The sequence below is a fragment of the Mauremys mutica genome, chromosome 11, assembly GCF_020497125.1.
Source record: "Mauremys mutica isolate MM-2020 ecotype Southern chromosome 11, ASM2049712v1, whole genome shotgun sequence".
Taxonomy (NCBI): Eukaryota; Metazoa; Chordata; order Testudines; family Geoemydidae; genus Mauremys; species Mauremys mutica.
In genome coordinates, this window is record NC_059082.1 from 21,796,843 (window position 1) to 21,821,198 (window position 24,356).

The 24,356-nt window shown below is 44.5% G+C and overlaps 1 protein-coding gene across 10 annotated transcripts in view; it reads right to left on the reverse strand.

The window, feature by feature from the left end:
- The window catches only part of GLDN (gliomedin), a 226,113-nt gene that overhangs the window by 90,388 nt on the left and 111,369 nt on the right, over positions 1-24,356 (reverse strand). For all 10 annotated transcript variants that reach the window (XM_044980977.1, XM_044980976.1, XR_006572591.1 and 7 more), the window contains 6 exons: positions 20,861-20,968; positions 16,704-16,859; positions 15,519-15,638; positions 6,396-6,479; positions 6,173-6,298; positions 4,833-4,983 (listed from right to left, as the gene is read on the reverse strand). In XM_044980977.1, the coding sequence (XP_044836912.1) occupies positions 4,833-4,983; positions 6,173-6,298; positions 6,396-6,479; positions 15,519-15,638; positions 16,704-16,859; positions 20,861-20,968 (745 nt within the window). The remainder of the gene's footprint in view (positions 1-4,832; positions 4,984-6,172; positions 6,299-6,395; positions 6,480-15,518; positions 15,639-16,703; positions 16,860-20,860; positions 20,969-24,356) is intronic.

Consider the following 24,356-nt stretch of genomic DNA (forward strand, 5'->3'; position numbering starts at 1 on the left):
GTGGTTAGAGCACTCACCCAGGTTGCAGGAGACCTGGTTTCAAATGCCCACTCTGCCAGATTCAGAGCAAGGATCTGAGCCCAGGTTTCCTACCTCCCAGGTGAATGCCCTAGGCTATAGAGTCACTCATTCCTCTAATGGCCTAATGAAGATTTAAGTATTTCATTCAAAATGGAACAGCTTCAACAGGAGAGAATGAGAGAACACCCCCCCCACACACACACACACATCCCCTATAGCAGGGGTTGGCAACCTTTCAGAAGTGGTGTGCCGAGTCTTCATTTATTCACTCTAATTTAAGGTTTTGTGTGCCAGTAATACATTTTAACGTTTTAGAAGGTCTTTCTATAAGTCTATAATATATAACTAAACTATTGTTGTATGTAAAGTAAACAAGGTTTTTAAAATGTTTAAGAAGCTTAATTTAAAATTAAATTAAAATGCAGAGCCCCCCGGACCGGTGGCCAGGACCCGGGCAGTGTGAGTGCCGCTGAAAATCAGCTTGCGTGCCACCTTTAGCACAGGTGCCATAGGTTGCCTACCCCTGCCCTACAGAGTCGCCTGTAGCCCTCTGCTTAGTGGGACATCTGGGAGACCACTGAAGTGTTAGGGAGGCAGCAGCACCATCACCTTCTTTTGTGAGAAACGACTGACCTGAGCTAGGTTCATGACTGTGAATCTCAAATGGAGGGAGGTGACTCGCTCTGGCCCAGAGGATAGGCACCTGACTCCCTCTGAGGAGCAGAGGTTAAACCCCACCCTTCTCCTTGGCATCTCCTACTGGCTACTTAGGCAGCTCCTCTCTCATCGTGCTGGCTTCTGTAAACCTGATTCTTAGGCACCTACCTCTCCCCATGCATTGTACAGGGAGCCTGGGCGTCTAACTCAGGGCCAAGGATTCCACTAGGTGGCAAGGTGCCTACAGCTCGGGCATTGCAATGCTGAGCCTTTGTTCCCTTTGTGACTCTAGCCCTACTTTCTCCTTCTCTGTAGCCTCCCAGTGGTGGAAAATATGACAGTAATAGTGAGAGTGTGGTCATTGAGGGGAAGCTTGGCTGAGGGTTGTGTGAGATTGGCAGTCATTCTAATGTCCTCTGAGAGCAAGTTCCACACTTTTGGACTATCTACTCGGACAGTAGGCGCAAAGAAAATATCCAGAAATCCAAAAAAACCAAATAATCTTGGTGGGTTTCGCTATATTTAGCCTATGAAATCTTCTCTCCTCACTAAGAGAAGGTCAGTCAACTAAGGGGAGGAATGGGTTTGCAGAAGGAATGAAATGATGGTTCCATTTTTCAAGCTCCTTGCAAGTAACACTGGGAGAAGCAGCAAATTGAAGAGCAGATAAAATTTTGTGGGCTGAGTTTGGGCCTGTTCACCTAGTCATAGAGCTCCACAACACGTTAATTGATCAGAGATACTTCTAAAAGCCATTCAAATACCAAATAAAAACATCCTGCCAACATTCTGACCTCACATTGGCCTCCATAAAGGAAGCCTGAATGTCTCATCTGAAATATAAAAGTGTTTTTATTCCTTGAAATTCCTAGATGGTAATCTGAGAATAACAGTGCTCAGCAAGCTACTAAATGCAAGTTTCTCTGCTAGTTCAAGAGGGTAATCAGCTACTACTCAGGCATATTTTTAGTTTGTATATAATCACTGAATGATGCAGTGTTTTGGAGAGAGCACGCTTTATCCTTTGGATTAATAAATTCACATAATAGGAGCATGTTTGGTGGGCTGGCTATTACCTAAGAATGCCACCCACCAAGTCTCCCAAGACACAGGAGGAAAGCACATTTAACACAAGAACCTGCAGCAGATCCACGAGCTCTAAGAAAAAGAAGTGGGCCCATCAGTAAGGCTAAGATTTACTTCTGGGTATTTTTAGTAAAAGCCATGGACCGGTCACGGGCAATAAACAAAAATTCACGGCCTGTGACCTGTCCATGACTTGTACTAAAAATACCCCTGACTAAAACTTGGGTGCTCTGGGGGCTTCCAGGTGCCACTGCTGCTCCAGGGGGGCACCTGGGTGCTGCTGCTGCTCGGGGGGAGAGAGGTGGCCCGAGCCGCCACTGCTGTTCCAGGACCACTGCTCTGGGGCAGCGCCCGGACCGCTACTGCTCCGGCAGCCCTCAAGGCCAGCTGCCTGGGGCTGATCAAGCAGCAGCAAGCGTGGCTGATCATAAGAAAAGCAAAACTGTCCCCTCTGCTCCTGAAAGCAGAGGACATAGACTCATAGACTTTAAGATCAGAAGTGACCATCATGATCATCCAGCTTGATCTGCACATTGCAGGCCACAGAACCTCACCCACCCAGCATGTCAATCTGGAGTGGAGGTGCAGCAGTGCCTCTGCAGCATCTCCTTACTCCACCAATGTGAGAGCTCCACAGAGCAACAGCTTCATGGCAAGAGAAGGCTTCACTGAGCCAGTCAACATCAACTTACTCTCCTCCTCTTTATAAACAGCCTTACCCCTAGGGGAGGGAGGAAGAGGACAGGCCTGTAAGGGGATAACCCTGGGAAGTGCAGCTCTGCAGGAGTTGTGTATCCATAGAGGGCTGAGGGAGATACAAAGCGTATGAAAGCAGCCAACCTCTACTGATCTAAGATACATGTATTCTGCAGGGCTGAGCCTCTGTCCTTTCCTGCCTCCTACCTGCACACCACCCACAGAGCATGATGAAGGAAAACCTGGGCTTGGTCTTTGTTGGGAGTGATCTACTCTAGAGTTACCAAATATAACCAAGATAGTTCCTTCACTCACCACCACCAGCAGCTGCTTTGGGTATGGCATAGTGCACTATTTCACTGGTGTGAGAGAAGGAAGATCAAACTGAAGATCTTTTCTTGAACGAAGCACATGAGAGAAAGGGACAAAGCATTCTCATTAGAGGAGATCTGCCCCTGGAAAAGGCTGCCAGGGGAGATCAGACAAATCCAGAGTCTGATAACTTTTGGAAATGCTGCAAAACCTTGTTCTTTGATAAAAGTTTTTCCAACAAAGCAACATTTGCAACATCCACCTGCCAGCTCCCCCTACACTGAGTCCTTCACATAAAACAACTATAACTCCCCCAAGTAGAACTTTCGATAACCCAAAAGGGAGATGAGCTAGAGACTCTATGAAGTCCAGCGAAGACTTTGCCAATCTATTCTGCATAGAAGCAGAATTTCTGCCTGAGGTATTAATAACTGAAAAGTGCAGTTGACAATAGAAAGGCCATCTCTTAGCAATAGGTACCCTATCTTATTACATTGTCAAGATAAGTCGAGGTGGTTCAAAGTCTGAGAACATTTAAGGTGCAAGGAACTGGAAGGGTCTTTGGTAGAACAAACAGTGTATGATCCCAGCAACCAGCTCACATTCTTTTCTCACTGCATCCCTTTGGGTGCCAGAGACGCATACCTGCCTGGGGAGAAACTTCAAAACACAATGGTGTTCTTGGCTCAGATGTCAGAGACTCAGCCGGAAACTTGAAAGCAGTTGGAATCTTTAACTTGTCCTTGAAGTCCATTTGCTTGGCTCTTCCCACAAAGCTGAGTTTTGTTTTTGATTAGCACTGTCTGCCCGACTCCTCAGTAAAAGCTAACAAGACACAGATGTGGTAGCATGAGCAGTTCCAGGTTCAGACCCAGCAGAGGCGGGGTGGGAAAGCCATCACAACTTTCTAGTTATATGCAATCATATTGTGAAGTTGGCATTCTACAAGGGAGCCTGCAGGCTCACCATGTTGCCTTGTAATCACCTGATGCCTGAGTATTGGTATATTGCAGTCCATGCACAGCACAAGTTAGAGACCACTACTGGCAGCCCTAGATTGCATGTGACTTTGTGACTGAGCTACTGCGCAGCCATACATGCATGCCAGCTCAACAAGAAGGCCTGGCATGCCAAGAAACTCCTGTGCCAAAGGCAAGTTCCACTGTATCCTACCTCTCATAATTACATGGCATGATTGACATGATCCAGGGAGGTGTCCGAAACAACAGACGATCAATACTGTGGGCTGAACTTTCTCGGTGCCAGCTGAGTGGGAAGGGGAGGCTCTAAGCAACCTTTCCACCTCCCTAGTCTTGGGGCTGAACCAGTTCCTAGCATAAGGTAGGGTTTCTGTATGATTGCTCTAATTTACACGGCTGGAAGAGCCATTCCACTGGCCCAGGATCACCAGAGCGCACGGCACTCTGGCTCTGCCTTCAGCACACAGCTATGAGACCTTTTTGCACTCATAAGCAGCAGGGTTTTCCCCTGGGATGAAGCTATAGCTAGCTCAAAATACTTAATATTTGTAAAGACTGATTCATTTCCTTGCTTTCTTTCTCGCATGCTTTTTCTGCCCTGATCCCACCATTAGACCTCCCCACTCCAGTTAGAGTGCCATTAACTTCACCGGGATTCTACCCAGGCCGGGGGTCCAACTGCAAGATCAGGGCCTACATTTGTCAGAACAATACAAGTTATAAGTTGTGAGCCTGTTGATAACTGATTCTCCTGTCGCACATTGTGGGCTCCACCTCTGCATTTGGTGGCCATTTATAGTAGCAGCTAATGGAGAACTAGTTATCCATTGAATCAGATACCACTATCCATTCACCTACCATTCCTATCCACCCTCTCTTTCCACCCGCAATCCCAAAAGAAAGATACTACAGAACATGTAGACACAGAGAACCGAGTGTATTACTAAAAATGTTGGGGGTATTCCCACTGAAGTTCATCTTTGCCCTTTTAACCTCCTTTCATGCTCCCTGTTCTCATTACTTCTTGTGCCTTCCACGCAGTGGAATGCAAAGCCGTCATCAGGCTAATCTTTGACTTACTTCACAATGACACTGGTTCCTCCTTTTTGATAATATAGACAGTTGTTATATATTACATGGCCACATCCATAAAAGATCCCCATGAGGTTAATGATCCTGTAGCTGTCATTCAGCAATGCGTTTGCATTCTCATATTCTTTTATGAAGTTTCCTTAGGGGAGGGAAAAAGTGAAAGAAAACCACACCAGTTGGTTTACTGAACTGTCTGACATCTCTGCTCTCATCCAGATACAATTCTATCAGAATCAAGTTCCTGCCAATCATAGCCACATTTTTTTTACATTTCTCAGAGTGCTGGAACATAAAAATCAAGAGACAAAGCTCCAGCTTAGCCCAAATTATTGTGTTTATTATTCAACGTTTGTATTGTGGTAGCATCTAGATTCTCCAACAGGGGACTGGGACCCAAGTCACCCAGAATCCAGCCCATTTCCATGTTTTTCTTGTTCTCGCTCCCCCCCCCCATTTTTTTAAACCCTTAAACTTGCGAGCTATAGTTTAGGAAACTGAAGTCACAGGGAAATGGTAGGATTGATGTAAAAATGAACATAAATAAGACACTTTAAATTAGGCTCGTCTGAAAACTTTCCCTTGAAATTGTTTTGACAGAAAATTGGATTTTTCAAATAAAGGAATTTTTTTCCAAAATGTGTTTTCTTTCCATTTTTTTTTTTTGGTGACATTTTCTTTGGTCAAAACCTAAAAGCACTTCAGCTGAAAAGGTTTGGTTTTCAGCCAACATTTTTCAGCTTTCCACTGAAAAGTTGAAATTTTCTACAGAAACCACTTCCACATTTTCCAAGCAGCACTAGTTAATACCTTCTCAGGGGCTCCAAGAGGTATGTCCAGATATATTATGAAAGCAGATGAAGTTTTCAAATAAATGTGACTGAGACCTGAAAAAACTGAGGTCTCCCTCCACTTACATTGATTCAAGTTTGTTGCTATTCTTCCAGAACTCTTCTGTTGGCTAAGGCAGGGTCACATGACCCTGTGAGCCAAAGTAGAGAAGTCATAGGAGAAGGTCATTGATGCTGTGGCAGATTTAAGGCACAAAGGCCTTTTAAAAGGTTATAATAATAACTTATTAGGCAGACAATGTGGACTGTTCCAGTTCTAGTTTATAAGAAGAAAAAATGATGCTACCTGGGTTTAAAAATAACCTCCACTGTGCAATACTGCCCCTGGCTTTTCAACCTGTGGGGCAACAGACCACCCGACTAAAGCTCACTTTCACTCATTACAGTATTTTACACACTATATTTCTAACAACACTGATTTGGTTGAAAAAATGAAAAAGCAATATAGGATCAACCTAGCCACAATTATATCCATAGTACCTGAAAAATGCATCGTAAGCCAAATTCTTTCATCATTTCCATTTGCAGGTTCCCTCATCCATGTTCCAAATGTTTGCTGTATCTTACCCATCTCAGTGGGACTTCCTATTGATTTAATGATGCATTCTAATAGCAAAGAGAGAAACAAATTTGCATCATCCCCAACCTCCACAACAGTCTAAACAGTAGACTTTAATAATGCATCATATTTAAAATAAGTTACCAGCTTTTTTTGGATGGTATCCATTGGTTTTCTCATCAGCTTTTCCTACCAGTGTGTCATCATTTGGTATGGCACATGTCTCACCTAAAATTGGGGGGACAGAAAACAAAACCTTTGAATATGTTTCACAGATCTGGGGCACATTGTCAGTTGATGTAAACTGCTCCACTGAAGTGCATGGACTGTGACAATTTATACCAGCGGCCCCCGTGTTTCTTATGAAATCCAGATCATTCAGTTTAATACTTATTATCCAACATTGTTCAGCGTATGCATCTGTCACCAGTTAAGGTTGTGTCAAAATTCAGAATTGCAATTTTAAAAAGTTGTCTATAAAGGTAAGTTTGGGGATAATAACACTAACATATGCTGTGTGGCTTCCATGTTTATCACACTTTAAAACAATAATTCTTGCTTTCTTTAAGCTAAACATGTCAGTTAACCAAATTAAAATACTTTTTGCACTTGTCAAATAAATCCTTATATTAAAAATGCACATAAGTGGCTAGTAATGCATCCAATAATAAGACAGGCGTAGAGGCCAGACATGGGGAAAGTCTCTCATACCTCATGCAGCAACATTTTATATGCAGTCTCTCCCTTTTACAAATGAGAAAGTCTTCCTCAGCCTTCATGGGAGCAAGGAGTCAGAGGGCTTGTCTGCACTATGCTTTAGTCCACACCAGAGGGGTGTAACTTTTAGTCCATGCTAGCATGTCATGCACTAACTGCCCCATGTGGACCCTGCTGACGCACACTAAACGTTCACTGATGCACACTAACATAGTACCGGTTGAAACAGGACAACATTAACACACGCTAGGGAACTTTTAGTGGATGCCAGCATGTTCTACATGGGCCAGGTAGAGTGCATCATACTAGTGCAGACTAAAATTTACACCTTTCTGGGGCAGACTAAAGCACCATGTAGACAAACCCAAAGAGAGTCCCAAACTCTTCCTCCACATAGAATTATATCTTGCTGACACTAGGCTAGTGTCATAAGAGGCAGCACAATCTAGTGGACCGAGCATAGGACTGGAGCTAGGAATCCATGAATTCTAATCCTGTTTCTGCCACTGGCTCACTCGGTGGCCTTGTCTAAGTTACTTGGCTTCTCTATAACTGTCTCCAGATGAAGTGGTAACCCTGGCACAAGACAGAAAGTGGTGGAAAGACTTCATTCAGTCCCATTGTCTCTACTGAGCTGACAGACGGGAATCAAAGAACAAGATAATGGTCTCCGGCTTATCTAGCTCATGGAGAGGATGTATCATGTTTGTGTAGCACTTTGAAGCCGTACACTTCTGAGCCAGTTCCTACCGCATTTGTTTGTATTGATTGGTCTCTCTGAGCCAGATGTGCCCCTATAGAGGAAAATCTCTGGATTTGGAGTGAAAAGGAATAGAAGGGGGAGAAGTCCTGATTCCACCCCCTACAGAAGAAGAGGAGGGTTCAATTTCTAAAACCTTTACACTCTACCTTTCTGTCTGCCTTGGACTATGCAGTGAAATATACAACTTGACTTACCTGGGAACCCATGTGAGTGTTTACTACCACCGCAGCCTTTATTTCCTTCGTTACCCTGATATGAAGGCTGGGCTGGTTTTGTTTCCCTCCTTAAAGTTTTCAGACTATCAGTCTACTTTGGGACTAAGTAATTTTGTTAAACAACAGAAACAGAAATGCCTTGCTGTGAGTTGCTAGGGAGCATGTGCGGCACCTTTTCTTAACACATGTGAGGCAGATGAGACGGCTGTCCAACTTGTCCTTTGATACGATGAAGAATGTTTGTTTGGGAACACTAGAGGCTGATAAACGACTGAAACTCATGTGTAAAACACCTACAAACCACAAGAGGGGGCATCCTCAGCGGGCAGCAGGCGCAGTCCCACTCCTGCCTTTACTGTACCTCTACTAATGCACACCAGAGCTTGGCTTCATGCTGACAGAACACGGGGCAGCTGTCTTACACTGCTTCTTTTTTTAATTGTAAACAATGTGGAGGAGGAAGGGAACTTAAACACTGTATCTTTCCCCTCTGGAAAGCAGTTCATAGAAAGAAAACAATAGAGACAAAGCTGGAAACATTTTCCTTTTTGAAGGAAATTTGTTATTGTTGTTGTTTTTAAACATTCTTTTGTAATGTTCCCTAAACTATTTAGGCGCCTTTACTTACTCCCTGAAAGCCACAGCTGCCTTTTCAGCAGCAATTTATGATCCATTTTTGATTCACTTACAGAGAGCCTCTCCAAGGAACAGTTCCCAGTTCTGTTTTTACTTTAGCGTGGCTGGAGGTAACCAAAGCTTTTTGTAACGCCATTCTCCCAACCCACGCCATCCTGTCGATCTGTTTTGTCCACCGCTTTTATCCTGTCTGATGTGTTAGTTGCAAGCTCTTTGGGGGAGGGGCTGTCTTTTTTGTTAGTTGTTCATACAGTACCCGGCACAATGGGCCTTGATCCTAGGCATTAAGGCAATACAAATATTAAATGACATTAAAACAGTTGCTGAACTGCACTGAACTGCAGCTTGATGCTCAGAAAGGAAGAAATAGATTAACTGATCCATTTCTCCTGCAGTCCTGCTCCCTCTTTCCTCTGGCATGCCCCTCACTCCCACCTCCTGTGCAGCACAAAATGGAGGATTTCCGATACAAAATGAGCAAATGAAATCACACTTTACCCCATCCCTTTTAAAAAAGGGCATAGGGATTCTGGTTTTGGGTCATGAGGTCTGAGCTGTCCACCCTTGAGAGCAGCAGCGGCTCCAGGCACCAGCGCTCCAAGCGCGTGCCTGGGGCAGCAAGCCGCGGGGGCGCCCTGCCGGTCCCTGCGAGGGCAGCAGTCAGGCAGCCTTCGGCAGCTTGCCTGCGGGAGGTCTGCCGGTCCCACGGATTCGGTGGCACTTCGGCGGCGGATATGCCGAAGCTGCGGGACCGGCAGGCCTCCCACAGGCAAGCCGCCGAATCCGCGGGACCGGGGACCTCCCACAGGCAAGCCGCCGAAGGCAGCCTGCCTGCCGGGCTTGGGGCGGCAAAAAAGCTAGAGCCGCCCCTGCTTGAGAGCAGATGCACAGACATCCCATCTCAAAAAAGACCCAACACCACAATCCAGATGTGGCTTTTGGAAATTGGTGTCCACAGCCAGAACTAGTAATCCTTCTACAGCCCCTTTCATCCCACAATGTCAAAGTACTGTGGCAAAAAGGGTAACTAGAGTTACCTTCATTGTAGAGATGGAGGAAGGATAGAGCAGGGGCAGGCAAACTTTTTGGCCCGAGGGACACATCTGAGTCTGAAAATTGTATGGGGGGCCATGAATGCTCGTGAAACTGGGCGTTGGGATGCGGGAGGAGGTGAGGGCTCCGGCTGGGAGTGCGGACTCTGGGGTGGGGCCAGAAATGAGGAGTTCAGGATACGGGAAGGGGCTCTGGGCTGGGGCAGTGGGTTGGGGTGTGGGTGTGTGAGGGCTCCAGCTGGGAGTGTAGGCTCTGGGGTGGGGATGAGGGGTCCAGGCTGGGACAGAGGGGTTCGGAGGGCTGGAGGGGGATCAGGGCTAGGACAGGGGTTAGGTCATGGGAGGGGGTCAGGGGTGGAGGCTCCAGGTGGCGCTTACCTCAAGCAGATCCTGGAAGCAGCAGCATGTCCCCACTCCGTCTCCTACGTGGAGGTGTGGCCTGGCGGCTCTGTGCACTGCCCTGTCCACAGGCACCAACCCTGCAGCTCCCATTGGCCATGGTTCCCAGCCAATGGGAGCTGTGGAGGTGGCAACTGGGGCAGGGGCAGCGTGTGGAGCCCCCTGGCTGCCCCTATGCATAGGAGTTGGAGGGGGAATATGCCGCTGCTTCCGGGAGCCACACGGAGCCACGGCATGTGCGGAGCAGGGTCAAGCCCCCAACCCTGCTCTCCGGCTGGAGCATTGGAGCGGGGCAAGTCCCGGCCCCCGCTCCCTGGCGGGAGCTCGAGGACCAAATTAAAACATCTGAAGGGGCAGATATGGCCCCTGAGCCATAGTTTGCCCACCCCTGAGATAGAGGTTCAATGACTTGGCCAAGATCATACAGAAAATCAGTAGAAAAGTGAGAATAGAACATCTCTGTCTCCTACTCTACCATATTAACCAGGACAGCACAACATCTCAGCCTCCTCCATGTCTTGAATATTCTAATAAAGAGTTTTAATATCTCAACACAGATGTTTGTCTTTGCTGAACCCTTCGCAAGAAGCAGAATGGCTAGTTTTGAATAATATTGTATCTTATACTTGCCAGTCACTGGGAGCCAGATACATAGGATTTGATCATCTTTTGAAATTCTCATAGCAAAAGCTCCCCAGAGCTAAGAAATTATACCCTGAAGTTTATGCTTCCCAGACTAATTCTAATGAATGTAGTTAACTGTACTAGCAGCAAGCCTAGACGGCAGTTTATCTGTGACTGGAACAGTCAAGGACCAGGTCAGTGTTCCTGATGAAGTTGAGTGCAGTATTTGGGTTTGAGAATAGCTATAATATTCTCCATGAACTTTTAGCTGAAAGAAACCAAAAGCAGCTAAGACTAAAAGATATTTTTCACTTTGAGATAAACCACAGCTTAAGAATCTGCCATATGGAATTTTCATTGCTTACCTTGTCCAAAAAAGATTAGCAGCCTGTATATTCTGACCATAAAATATTCTGTCTGATGTTAATAAAGTTTATATGACACTAAAACCACTGTTTTTTGGGGTTGGGGAGTTGTGTGTTTGGTGTTTTGTTTTGTTTTGTTTAAAAAACCAGTTAATGACAGCAGCACTATTAATACAAAACATGCTAGGAGATGCATTTCAAGTTGTCTTTTTCTAGTTTCTTTTTGGGTAAGTAAATGTAACAAGTTAGTTTAGTTAGTTAAACTATTAAGTTAGCACACATATATGTTTACTAGACAGATGTGCTGACAGGGTAAGGGACCTGTGGACAGCTAGCGATAGTCAGAGTCATAGATGTTAAGACTTTAAGGTCAGAAGGGACCATTATGATCATCTAGTCTGACCTCCTGCACAATGCAGGCCACAGAATCTCACCCACCCACTCCTGTAATAAACCCCTAACCTATGTCTGAGCTACTAAAGTCCTCAAATCATGGTTTAAAAACTTCAAGGTGCAGAGAATCCTCCAGCAAGTGACCCGTCCCCCACACTGCAGAGGAAGGTGAAAAAAAAACCCAGGGCCTCTGCCAATCTGCTCTGGAGGAAAATTCCTTCCCAACCCCAAATATGGTGATCAGCTAAACCCTGAGCATGTGGGCAAGACTCACCAACCAGACACCCAAGAAAGAATTCTCTGTAGTAACTCAGATCCCACCTCATCTAACATGAAGTGTTTTGCAAAATTGATCAAAACTATCAATGTTTTACCAGAAACACTGTGTGGATTGAAAGGTGGCAGTTTATCTAAATTGCAATGTTGTATTCACATTGTGCTAATAAAAACAAGACAGGGAATCTGTGATTATTGTGTCAAGAGTTAGTAAAGTAATGCTTACACTGTATATACAAAATGCAGAATTAATATGTGGAACTCACTGCCACAAGATATTACAGAGGCCAAGAGCTGTTAAGGATTCAAAAAAGAATGGACAGATTAAAAAATATTCATTAGCTAGGATAAAAATGTTTAGTATCTTGATATAACCCTGATGTTTCAGGACATAAACTAACCATTAATTACCATGGTTAAAAATAAATTCCCTCTGTACGCATGACATTGCAAAACTGCACATTGGGACGGTGTTACACCTTTCTCCAAAGGACCCTGGATTGGGCATCAGTTTGGTGACAGGATACCAGATTAGACTGCCCATTATTCTGATCTGTTTATATCTGTGTTTCTATATTTCAAGTAGAATCAGACTTCTGCTAAACTGTTCCTCTTATTGTTACCTAATCCTCCCACCCCATTTGTCTGTTTAGTCCACCTGTTGTCTCCTGTTTGATACCTATACCTGAAGCTATTAGAGGCAGGGACTGTCTTTGTCACTTCTCGGTACAATGCCTAGCACAATGGGACTCTGCTCCTTGATGGATACTTTCAGAACATGGATAATAAAGAAAAGAGAAAAGAAGAGATTGAAACATACTCTGTTTGGTACTAACTCCATTAACTACTTACAGGGAGAGCTCGTAATAAGAACTGCATTTTTATCCTAGCAAACGCTGCAGAATCACAGTAAGAAAAACTACATATATATTTCTAAAGCACACACTAGCCTTGGTTCACCTAAGGTCCTTTAACCTAAGGCTAACATTGCTAATGGCTGTTAATATCCACTTCCCCAGTTATCTTCCTTTCGCTAGATAAATTATATGCTAGACACAGCAGACAAAGCAAGGTAAAGGGCTACAGCAGCTGAAATGGCACAAGATGAAACTGAGAACATTACTCCCAGCAACTATCAAGAGCTCTGTCCTGAATGCTGAAAAAACACCATGTTCCCACTGCAACACTAATTAGAATGTGAAATCCAGTATTAATGGTGAGATCTAATGATAACTCCACATGCTTCAACATTAACAACAGCATCAAGTTATTGTGACATTCACCTTTGAGCTAAACTACAAAACTACAAAAGAAAACCCACTTTACTAAGTACGTTCTCAGATTATTTCCATTAGTCATTACTCGGTTCACCTTCTTCTGCATCTCCACATAGCAATTACAGCATTTATCTTCTGATGGAGTTTGGGTTGGACTACTTTGACCTTGTTAAACAGGGACATCATCTGCTCAGCAAAATTGTTCCCAGATCCACTAGGAAGATTTCAACTGCCACTATAAGCCTGAAATATTCATTGGTTTCCGTGCATGTAGGGAAAACAGGACAGCAGGGTAGGATTCATTATGAGGATCCAAGAGGAAAAGTTTGCTTGCATTCCCAAAAGTGACTAACAAGACAAATGTGACGGTTTTGTAGCATATTCTCTCTGCTTTCCTTATCCTGCTGCTAGTCTGAGCTGAGATCTTTTAGGATTATCACAGTACATTGTCTTGCTTACAGCACTCATCTGCTTGAATCTCCTAGTCATCAGCTCCAGCTCTTCTAATTGTGCCAACTCTCCACTGACAAAAATTGGCTCATGGAAATGACTAGAACTGGGCCCTTAAAATTTTGTTTTCTGCCATTTTTTTCCACAGGAGGGTCCTGTGATGATCCTGGCTGAGATTTTAAAAAATAATGAGTGATTTCAACTGGAGACACCTTAAAAGGCCTGATTTCCAGAGGGTGGGTGTTTAGGACTTTCTGAGCAACATGCTCCTTTTCCATGTCTCAAGTTGGGCACCCAAAAATTGAAATATCTAAAATCAATAGTCACTTTTGAAAAAACTTTGGTCCCTCAATACAACAACACTCAGTGCTTAGACAGTGATTATTTTCAAAGGCCCACGGCAAATGCTAAGACCCAATAAAACACCTCATTCTGTTTATTAAAAACCATCCCCTTCCTAAATATACAAAAAGAAGACACTCAGATATACCCAGAAAGCCAGTTTAAAAATCAAGCACAGAAAAATGCCAAGCACAGAAGGAAGCATTTAGTTTAGACATGCAACAACAGATATTAATACATTCTTTCATAACATGTTGACACCAACCCTTCCTTCCCACAAAAGTGCTTAGCTGAAATAATATCTTATTCCTGTATTAAACTCTGGTGGAGTGGCAAGATGCTCAGCATATTTATTACTGTCAGCTTTCTTACGAAATACTCCTGCTGTGTAGAGAGCAAGTTGTTTACCACTAGTCTTCTGGTGGAGAAGAGGATAAATGGAAGAATGCTAATTGATAGGACACTGCTCTAACATAGTGAAGAGGAACTTTTCCAGAGATTTAAAAATACTTCAGCTCTGAGGCATAATTTCAATCTATTTTTGATTGAGAAAAGAGTTATGGATAAATGCTTTGTTTACCATATGCTACTGTGACTAAGGACAGAGAACAATGGCCAGGAGTGTATTACGTAAACGAACAGCACGAAGTACCATTGTCACACATTTCTCATTTATACACTGCCTTTTGCAAGCTTTAAAGAATTACAAACTATGGGGGACACCTCACCCCACTGGGCCCCTGTACATTGGATAAAAAGCCCCATTTTTGGCTGGGGGAGGAAGACTTGGCTTTATATTCTGGTTCTGACAATTATTTGCCGTGTGATGTTGGGCTAATCACCCATCCCAGCCGAGCCTAAATTTTCCTAGCTGTACAATCGAATCAATGATATTTCCCCAAAGTAACTACAAAATGGAATCAGTGATATCTCCTAGGGGTGTACGAGACCTACCTAAATAATATCTGTACAGTATTTTTATGACCAGTGACCAGGAAAGGTAGAAACAGAACTCAGGAGTTCCTGGTTCCAAGCCCCATGTTTATTTCTTTTGGACATGCAGTCTCTGAGGATGGCACTACCTTCTTCTCCTCCAACATTAAAAGTCCTTCAAGTCTAACTCAATTCAGCAGCTGAGTAGGCATTTCACTACACAGTTAATATCTGCACACATACATACACCACATGAATATTTAAGATTGTTTGTCTTTTAAATGCCAATTTAGTCAAAAAATGCAAAATACAAAAAAAAAATTTAAAATATTTGCATCATTTTACTGTTTTTTTCAGTCAGCTTTCTCAGGGCCTTTCCTTTCCAGAGCGCACACTATTGATATTTCACATGTTGTTTTTTAAGTTAGCACCCATGGGGGTGAGGATGGAAAGTAGTTCCCATATTGTCCAAGGGGGGTAACTCTTGAATCCCCATCCTCTTGTAATTCAGAGATTTCACTTACTTTCCACCCTTATTCCATCCAGCAGAGAACACCATATGGAAATGTGTAGCCCCACAGCGAGAAAGGAGTGAGCGTGAGAAAGTAGGGGGTGGTCAGAGAGACTGATTACAACCTCATTTTGGCCAGGGCACTTAAGTATTTTCTTAACTTTAAGCATGTGTGTAGTCTCACTGGAGCTAGCAGAGTTAAGCACGTGCTTAAGTGCTTAGTGGACATGGAGCCTTATAATAGGTGTAACCCTGCACCTGCTATAACGGAAAGCATGAGAATCATGGAGGATACCCCGGACACCAACACCCACCTGTGCACTTGCTGCTGTACATATTCTCCTGAACCTGGGATTTTGCTTTGCGCTTCCCTGGTGGCCCAGGAGGACCTTGTGGTCCTGGGGGTCCTGGGGGCCCTGGCTCCCCCTTTGCACCTAGGTAGAAAGCAGAATAGAGGATTACAGTTGCTGCAGGTGAACAGACCTCCTCTCAGCAGGGGGCACCGTGTGCATCGGATCTGATGTATTGAGAGAGGCTTGCAGGAACTAAAGCCCCTACCCGTGCCTGGAAATGACCCCAGCTTGTCTATTCCCAAACAGAGACCTCCCCCCGTTTGTGTTTACAAGGGAGCAAATGGCTTTGCAGTGGCAGAGCAGCACTAGGTGTCCTGTCCGCTCTGGAGAGACATTGATTTTAATAGCACCCGTTTTTTTAAAGAAGCCTGGTGCTTGTCCCACTGTCACAAATAAACTGGGTTTCCAGGTCCTTTCAGTGTCTGGGGCACAGCAACAAGGGAGAGAACACCGAGCTTTAATTTAAAGCAGGGCTGCCTTACATCACTGTTTTCTGAGCTCTCAGCATCAGAGGCTACAGCACTATCATTTTAGGCAGCACTTATTTGTGGCTGCCAATGGGCTTCCTGCATGCATTCCTGGGTGGAAATCTGCCTGTCATAGTCTAATAGGAAAAAAACTGTACTGTGAGAGAGTAGGAGGAAATTTACCATGTGAAAATGTACTGGACAAGGATGAAATTCACACATCTCTCAGCCCAAAGCCTGAGTTAAAAGGCTTTTGTGGGGAACTACACTAGGCTGGGGAGCATAATCCCATGGGCAGCTCTACCAGCCTGCTTCAAAACCATCCTACATGCTGGGCTGCCCAGAGGTGGGATGCAGCCCAGCCCTGCTGAGCACAGTGTGTGCAGAGTCTCCCTGTGCACCTGCTCGCCATTCCCCATGCAGCAGAACTGTTATAGTTCCTCTTTACTGGGAACCTCCTGAGGCCCCAGCAGGCCTGTGGGAATGTCACTGCAAGTGACGACCATGTTTAAGACAACGAAAGCGCGAATGCAGTTACTGTAAAAATACTGTGGTAGCACTGCATGGTAGTGTGTGGCACTGGCCTGCCGAACACCACAGCACTAGAGAAGGGTAGTCTATTTTACTATGTTGTATATTTCTGTGCTGCAGGAGAGATCTTAAGGGTGCTTCCTCCTACCTTCTGATATCACGTCATTGTTTGCATCCCCTTTGTCCCCCTTTGCTCCTCTTGACCCTTTCCCTCCTGGCATCCCATCTTTGCCAGGTAAGCCCAGTTCACCAGGGTCTCCTTTTTCTCCTTTCTCTCCTGGATCGCCTTTTGGTCCTGGTAAACCTAGGCATGAGAAGCTTGTTAGCCATGACTGTGAATACATACATTTATAAGACTATCATTCCTAAGGTCAATGTACCTTTCTCTCTGTTGTTTATTTTTGAAACTCACATCATGTATTATTTATGTCGTACCAGCCCAGTTGTTTTCTTCACTCTGAATTTCCCGTTGTGTGGCTTTGAGCCATTTCTTTATGATTTAACATAGCTTTGAAGCCAAATACTATACACTATCCATAAAACATGTTAGGATACATGTTGTACGATGCATAAAGCCCAAAGGTTACATTTTTCAGAAGTCTTCACTAATATTGCATGCCTGGCTTGGGATACCATGGTTCTGATTTTCTGAGGTGCTAAGCATCCACAGCACCCACTGACCTGAGTGTGTCTGAGTGAGGAGGGAGTGTTCGGTTTAAAAAAAAAAGGTATTATTTTATCTTGAAGTCCACTAGCATAAGTTTGTTATCGGGGGGGAGAGAGGGAAACCTCTTTGACAAGAACCCAATCAGAACTAGAATATAACCCAGGAGTACTGACCTCTAACTGTCTACTCTAGCCCCTAGTCCACAGTTCCTTCTTTCATCATTATTTTTAGTACACATTTCCTATATGGATATATGTATACACGCACACACACACAACTGTGTTTTCATTCTTTCATTTCTCTTTGCTAGTCAGCCAATGAAGCCTTCCTGATCCCTAACTTTTTTCTAGCATTTAGGAAAACAACTTCTCCGAATGCTTCTTTTATCTGTTGACCATGATTTGTAGGGCATTAAACAGTCATCTACACAGCTCTGCTTGCCTTTCTTTTAACACAACACTGCACTCATTGTTGGTAGAATAATAACTTGTGCCAACACAAACAAAACCTCTCCCTTTCTAGTAAAATTACCTTTATTGTGTTCTTCACATTTTATTTATCTGACATCATGGCACAGCACAGCCTTCATTTCCTAGTAATGTCCTCATGCTGCCTCCTCATTCTGCCTCCACACTAGCTACCAGTGTACGATCAGTCCACATACTTTATGCGGCTGATTACCATTGAGTAAAATATTCAACAGCACATTGTATTGTTGAGTCTTATGACTACCAGCAACCTCATCAGCACATTTTGCAGTAAGGGGGAAAAATGAACACGATGGGTTTGTGCAATTCATGTGCCAAAATTTTGTCCTGTCTGCTTCTCTTCCTCTTTCCCAAACATGAAGACATTAGCACCCGCAGAAGAGCTAACAACTGTACTAGCACTGGAGTTGTAAATGTATAAATCACCGTCAGTTGGAAATGGATCATGTGGGTTGGTGGTGGCTACTGATTGAAGAGAACCTCGGGTTTTTTACATGTAACTCAACTCTTTAAAATGATTCAGTGAAATGGGGAATATACTTAGAGTTCCTGCCTCCACTGAAGTCAATAGTACCCCTGGATACAATGGGGCCTAGATTTCACCCCTGGTTTCTAACTTGCAAAATGTGTTGAAAAGTGCTAAAATCTCAGCCCTGGAGACTGAAGTCTTCTGCTTATCCATGGAACTGGTACCACACAGGCAGTGTCAGTGCAAGCTTCCCCATACCAACCTGACAATAGCTTCTAAGGGGTGGAGAACAAAGGCACTTCAGCCTCCATGCCTATTCAATCAATGGCCACTTCGCGGAGACTGCCAACGAGGAAGGCAGTCGTGCTAGCTCCCTTGGTACTGTTTGTGAATGAGACACGTGGTCGCTGAGGAATGCACCCCTTGGTTGCTGTCACAATTTTTAACTCACATCTCAAGTGTTGCCAGTCACATGTCGATGCTGCTAACTGAGATTAAAAACCAAAAACTGGCCTTCCAGCAGTAGACACTGCTGCAGCGAGTGGGCAGGAGGCAGGCTGATAACAGCCACTCTTTAACACTCCCTCGGGTGGGCACAGCATGATTTTCAGCCACCTTTGTAGCCCACCATCTAGACTTGTGCCAAGTGCCATAATGGAGAATCAAGGCCAATGTGTCCAGCGGTCACAGAAGTGACTGGGACTCTTGGGCTCTATTCCAGCTCTGCCACAGACATGGGTGTGACCTTGAGCAAGTCAGTCAGGGTTAGAGTCTCAAAAGGACTTGGTGCCTACCTGCCACTTTCGGAGCCTAAACCCCAGAATCAGGGCCCACTGGAATGCACAAAATCCCGCCAAACCTTGCAAGCGCCTAAACTCGCCTGGCGCCTAAATGTTTGCAGTAAAAGTTCCCTAGGCACCTATGTTTGTGCCTCTGCATGTGCGCAATGCTGACTCACTCTAAGTGTCTGGATGCCTCAACCCCAGCATGATGCACGGACAGGGGGGAATACAGGCATTCCACCACCTAACTTGCCTGCTAGGCCCAATCCGGTAAGCATGCTTGCCTACTGGATCAGGCCCCCTCTGGCAACCTCACACAAAACAGCTGAGGAGAGAAGGACTCCAACCTCTCTAATAACTTTTAGCCTGCTGGTTCAGGCACTCACCTGGGATATGGGAGACCCTGGTTCAAGTCCCCCTTCCACCTGAGGGGGAGAAAGGGTTTGAACAGAGATCCGAACGATGGGGCTATGGGATATTCTGATCTGTGACTCTTTCAGTGTCTCCGGTTGGAGCTTTTCCTCTGTGGCTAAATAACTGAAAGTCATTGCAGCATGGGGACTGGATCCTTGATCCCCCACCTCCCAAGTGAATGCTCCAACCACCAGGCTACACAGCTTTATTCTCTCTCTCCCTCTCTTGCCCATGCAGTCTCATATAGTCCCTACCCACTGTACTAAAAGTAATGAGGGAGGTCCTCCTCCTTGCACAAATGGCATTGGCGCTAAACTCCCTGAGAAGGGCAGGGCTTAGGATACACTCCTCTACTCAGCATTTCCCATTACCTAGCTTAGCACAGAGCAGCCTAGCATGCTGGTTTTTGTGAATCCCATTCTCAGGAGCCTAGGCTCCTTATACAATGATTGGGGAGAGATAGGTGCCTGAGAATGGGATTCACAAAAGCCAGCATGCTGGGCTGTGAATCTCAATGATTTCCTAAGCACCTAGAAGACAGGTGTGGTGACACTGAGTGTTGCCATGCCTATGTTCCTTTGTGAATCTAGCTCCTATTCTTGCTACCACTCCATTCCTAGTGGAATGGAGTGGTAGCAAGAATGCTGCTTTCCTTCCATTCTTTCTATCTTGCATATTTATATTGTAAGTTCTTTGGGTCAGTGACTGTCTCTTACTAGGTGGGGGTTACAGTGCCTAACACAGTGGGGTCCAGAGCTTGGTTGGGGCCTCTGGGCACGGACCCCACTGTGTTAGGCACTGTAACCCCCACCTAGTAAGAGACAGTCACTGACCCAAAGAACTTACAGTATAAATACGCAAGATAGAAAGAATGGAAGTAAAGCAGCATTCTTGCCACCACTCCATTCCACTCACACATTGAGTGCACACCTGCCTGTGGTCACAGTGATATATAATAAAGACAGGGTCTCCCCAAATTGCTGAAACCTTTTCAAAGGCTAGCTGGGGTCTCAGGGCCATAGACTGGTGGGGGAATGAGAAACTCTTACAATGACAGAACTCAACTCCCATTAATAATAGTTATTTGCATGTGGAAAATGCTAAGATTTAATTAAACTGCATTAGATCTCTCTCTAATCAGGAGTGTACTATAATCTCTAGAGCATATCTGCTATGGCCAAATTCTCCTCTCAGTATAGGGTAAATCAGGAGTAAATCCATAGAAGTCAATGGAGTGACACTGGCCTAAAGCTGGTGAAGTCAACAGGAGTTATGCCTGTAGAAGAGAGAGCAGAACTGGGTACTATATGTCTTACTGGTAGTCTATAACATGTGTAAACCTTTCCTGGTTTCCTGAAAAGACGGGGCTGGCAATAATAATACATTTACTGAAACTTATTTCCTCTGCTCAGAGTCTATAAGTAACTGTACTCGTGTATAATATTAATGAACATTTGGGTAAAATAGGATATATCTAGAAAATACCTATTTTTCCTCTTCTTCCATTTACTCCTGGTTCCCCCTTTGGCCCTGGGATGCCAGGGATGCCATCTGATCCATTGTAGCCAGGTAATCCATCGAGTCCAGGAGGCCCTGAACAAACCAACAGGAGAGTGGAATTTACATTAACCAAATACTATTTACACTTCATTCTCGAATCCACTACATTTACTGTATACCCGCAGTTCTCAGAACCTGCCATTATTTGGGTTCAGAGAGTAGCATGTCCTACATTCCAGTGCAATGGCCTTCAATTTCTGATAACCAAGCATGAGTCCTAGCTTAAAAGTAAAGGGTAATATTTTCCTCATGATCTTTGAGCAAAACGGTGATTGACATCAGTTGGTGCTGCACCTTTCGCCTCCAGACCAGTACAGAGAAGCAGTTTGGGTCTTGTTCATGGGCTTTTAAAATGAGGATCCTGAAGAGGCCCAATGGGATCATGCCCACACTCCCTTTCTCTATGGCTAGCTGGGACAAAGAAACCAAAGTTATGGAAAAAGTTTTTTCTGTTGTTTTTTTCTGGGGTCATTTAATGGAAAAGGTTGAGAACCACTAAGAAGGGACTAAGAGTTCTATTGTCTGCTCTCTCCTGACTGTGTGATCTTAGACAAGTCATGTGTGTTGTAACCGTAACCTCTCTGGGTGCCGGTCAGCCTACCTGTCAAATAAGAATAACACTTGCCTACCTACTGTAAGGATTAAGTAATGCCAGACTGTGGTTGGCCTGATGTAATAGGGGGAGGGCACTAAGAGTGGTCTGTCCCCCTCCACCACCCTTTGGACCCCTTACAACAGGAGGGAAGAGAGCCAGATACTTAGCAGAAAATGGTTCTAGGAAAAACTGCAGTTACAAAAGCAGGGAAAGAAGGCAAGTAATCACTCTTGTAGCCTGGCAGCCGCTTGAGGGGGAAAAGAAATCAGAACTAAAATGAGGAGAGATAAGGACAAGGAAAATATAAACACAAAGATCACCAGCCAAAATTTTAAAAAGGAAAAATTTTCAAATGTGGCCAATTAAAACAGAGCAGTTCAGTTCTACATACTTATCTCCTTAAGCAAACACTGCTTAAACCCTGTCTATTTCATGTGTTTAATGTTTAATAAGTGCTTAGTGATAGCATTTAAGGGCTAAATCTGAACCATCCCCTTGTATGGATGTACAAGACCCAAAATACAATCAAATTAGTACAGTTCTGCTGAGTGGTGGATGAAGCACAAACACAACAGCGCAACCCTTACGTGGCATAGGACAGTGCACCTTGTCAACTCTCTGGGTGGACACATAGGGCAGGGGATTTGAGGACAGAGGAGTGGCCAGTGGGTCAAATCCCACCAGCCAAAAACCCTGCATGGGGCACATGCAGCAACGGGGGCTATGATCACTACTACAGTCCGAGGGACATAGATGCATCTGTTCAAGTATCCCCTGCCATACTACTGCGTTGGAGTTAAAGGATTCCATACAGCAAACCCTGCGTTGTTCCCATGCCCGAGTCCCATCTAATCTAATTTGGTGTGAAGATCAGCATTTGGCTTTTAACTAGGAAAGCAAGACCCCAGCAGTTTGTGAAACTTTACTACTTTTCATTAAATTTAGGATTTTATGAAACTTCTCCAACTTTCACAAAATATTGTCCTTGTCAATTTAAACCATTGTTTAAAAAGGAAATTGAATTAAACGTTATGTATTTCCAAATAAACGGAAGCCTGCACTACGCAATTAATAACCACGCTACACTGAAAATCATCCCTGCCTCTAGGACCAGCAGAGGAATAAAATGGAAAACATGCAGCAGTACACGACTTGTACTTGGATGGAGCCAAACAGAATGTGAATGTCAAAGATTTCAAATTTGTTCTAAAAGCTACGTTTTTTGAGTACTTTCCCAGGCCTCAACCCTGCAAAGGCTCATGCACACGTTTAATTTACATGAGATCCTCACGTATGTAAGTCTGTGCAGTTTGGGCCTAAACTTTGGAACTGGTGAGACTGTAATGGCTGCAGTTTCTTTATAAACTGCTTGTCGTACAAACTAAGGCTCCTCAGCACCACTCACTGTGTAAAGGGATAGCTCAGTGCTAGGAACCAAAGGAGGTCTATGATCAAAATACATTCAGCCATTTGATCTGACTACATGACACATTCACTTCAGCATGTTATATGTTTGTTTATTTATTACAGTGTTTCCCAAACTTGGGATGCCACTTGTTTAGGGAAAGCCCCTGCTGGGCCGGGACGGTTTGTTTACCTGCCACATCCACAGGTTCGGCCGATCGCGGCTCCCACTGGCCGCGGTTCGCTGGTCCAGAAAAGTAGGGGCTGCTGGAAGCAGCATGGGCCGAGGGACGTACTGGCTGCCGCTTCCAGCAGCTCCCATTGGCCTGGAGCAGCAAACCGCGGCCAGTGGGAGCCACGATCGGCCAAACCTCCGGACGTTGCAGGTAAACAAACCAGCCCGGCCTGCCAGGGGCTTTCCCTATACAAGCGGCATCCCAAGTTTGGGAAACACTGATTTATGAGATCAATTCAGTGCAAAATGATCCAAAAGTAAATAAGGCATCAGGCAAATATTAAAAATTATTAAATAAACAATGCATATGTATTAATTGTTGTGTGAAAACACACAATGCAGCTATTGTTTACACTATGTGTTTCATAATCTTTAGTATTCAACTGAAGCCTTATGAAGGGAAAGATCATTGTATGCAGAAAAAATGCTCATGATGGAAAACAGATATTATGGAATTAGTTTCCTGATTTAATGTGGGTCAGTTTGCTAATAAAGTTTGGAAGATTCTGCAATGTGGATCCTATTCAGAAACATTCATATAAAGATAATGGTATAATAAATTTAAAGGGCCAGAGACACCAGCATGCTCCAGCAGCTTTGTGACACTCTGGTGATGCTAACCTCCCATAAACTTATTTTAGTTAGCCAGTTAAGTTGGGTTTACAGCTGTTTTGCATCACCAAAATGGAACAAAGCAGATGGAACTTCCTGGGGAACCTGGCCTATTAGGACAAGAATGACAGGCAGCTGTTACACCACAAGTGTAGGTAGGCAGGCAGGGGAGACAATCTCAGATTTATAATCCTTCTTGCCACTCTGAGACAGCCATGATAGGGACACCGGTAACTCTGGATGGTTGTAGCAAAGCAAAGGAGGAAAGGTGATCCTGTGGTTCAAGTATAGCATTGGAAATCAAGCTATCTGGGGAGGGATAGCTCAGTGGTTTGAGCATTGGCCTGCTAAACCCAGGGTTGTGAGTTCAATGCCTTGAGGGGGCCATTTAGGGAACTGAGGTAAAAATCTGTCTGGGGATTGGTCCTGCTTTGAGCTTGGGGTTGGACTAGATGACCTCTGAGGTCCCTTCCAACCAAGATATTCTATGATTCTTCATGGCTCTGCCATAGACTGTGAGTGACCTTAAGCCTGGTGTTCCCCAGCGTTCTTATCTGTACAATGGAGACAACTGA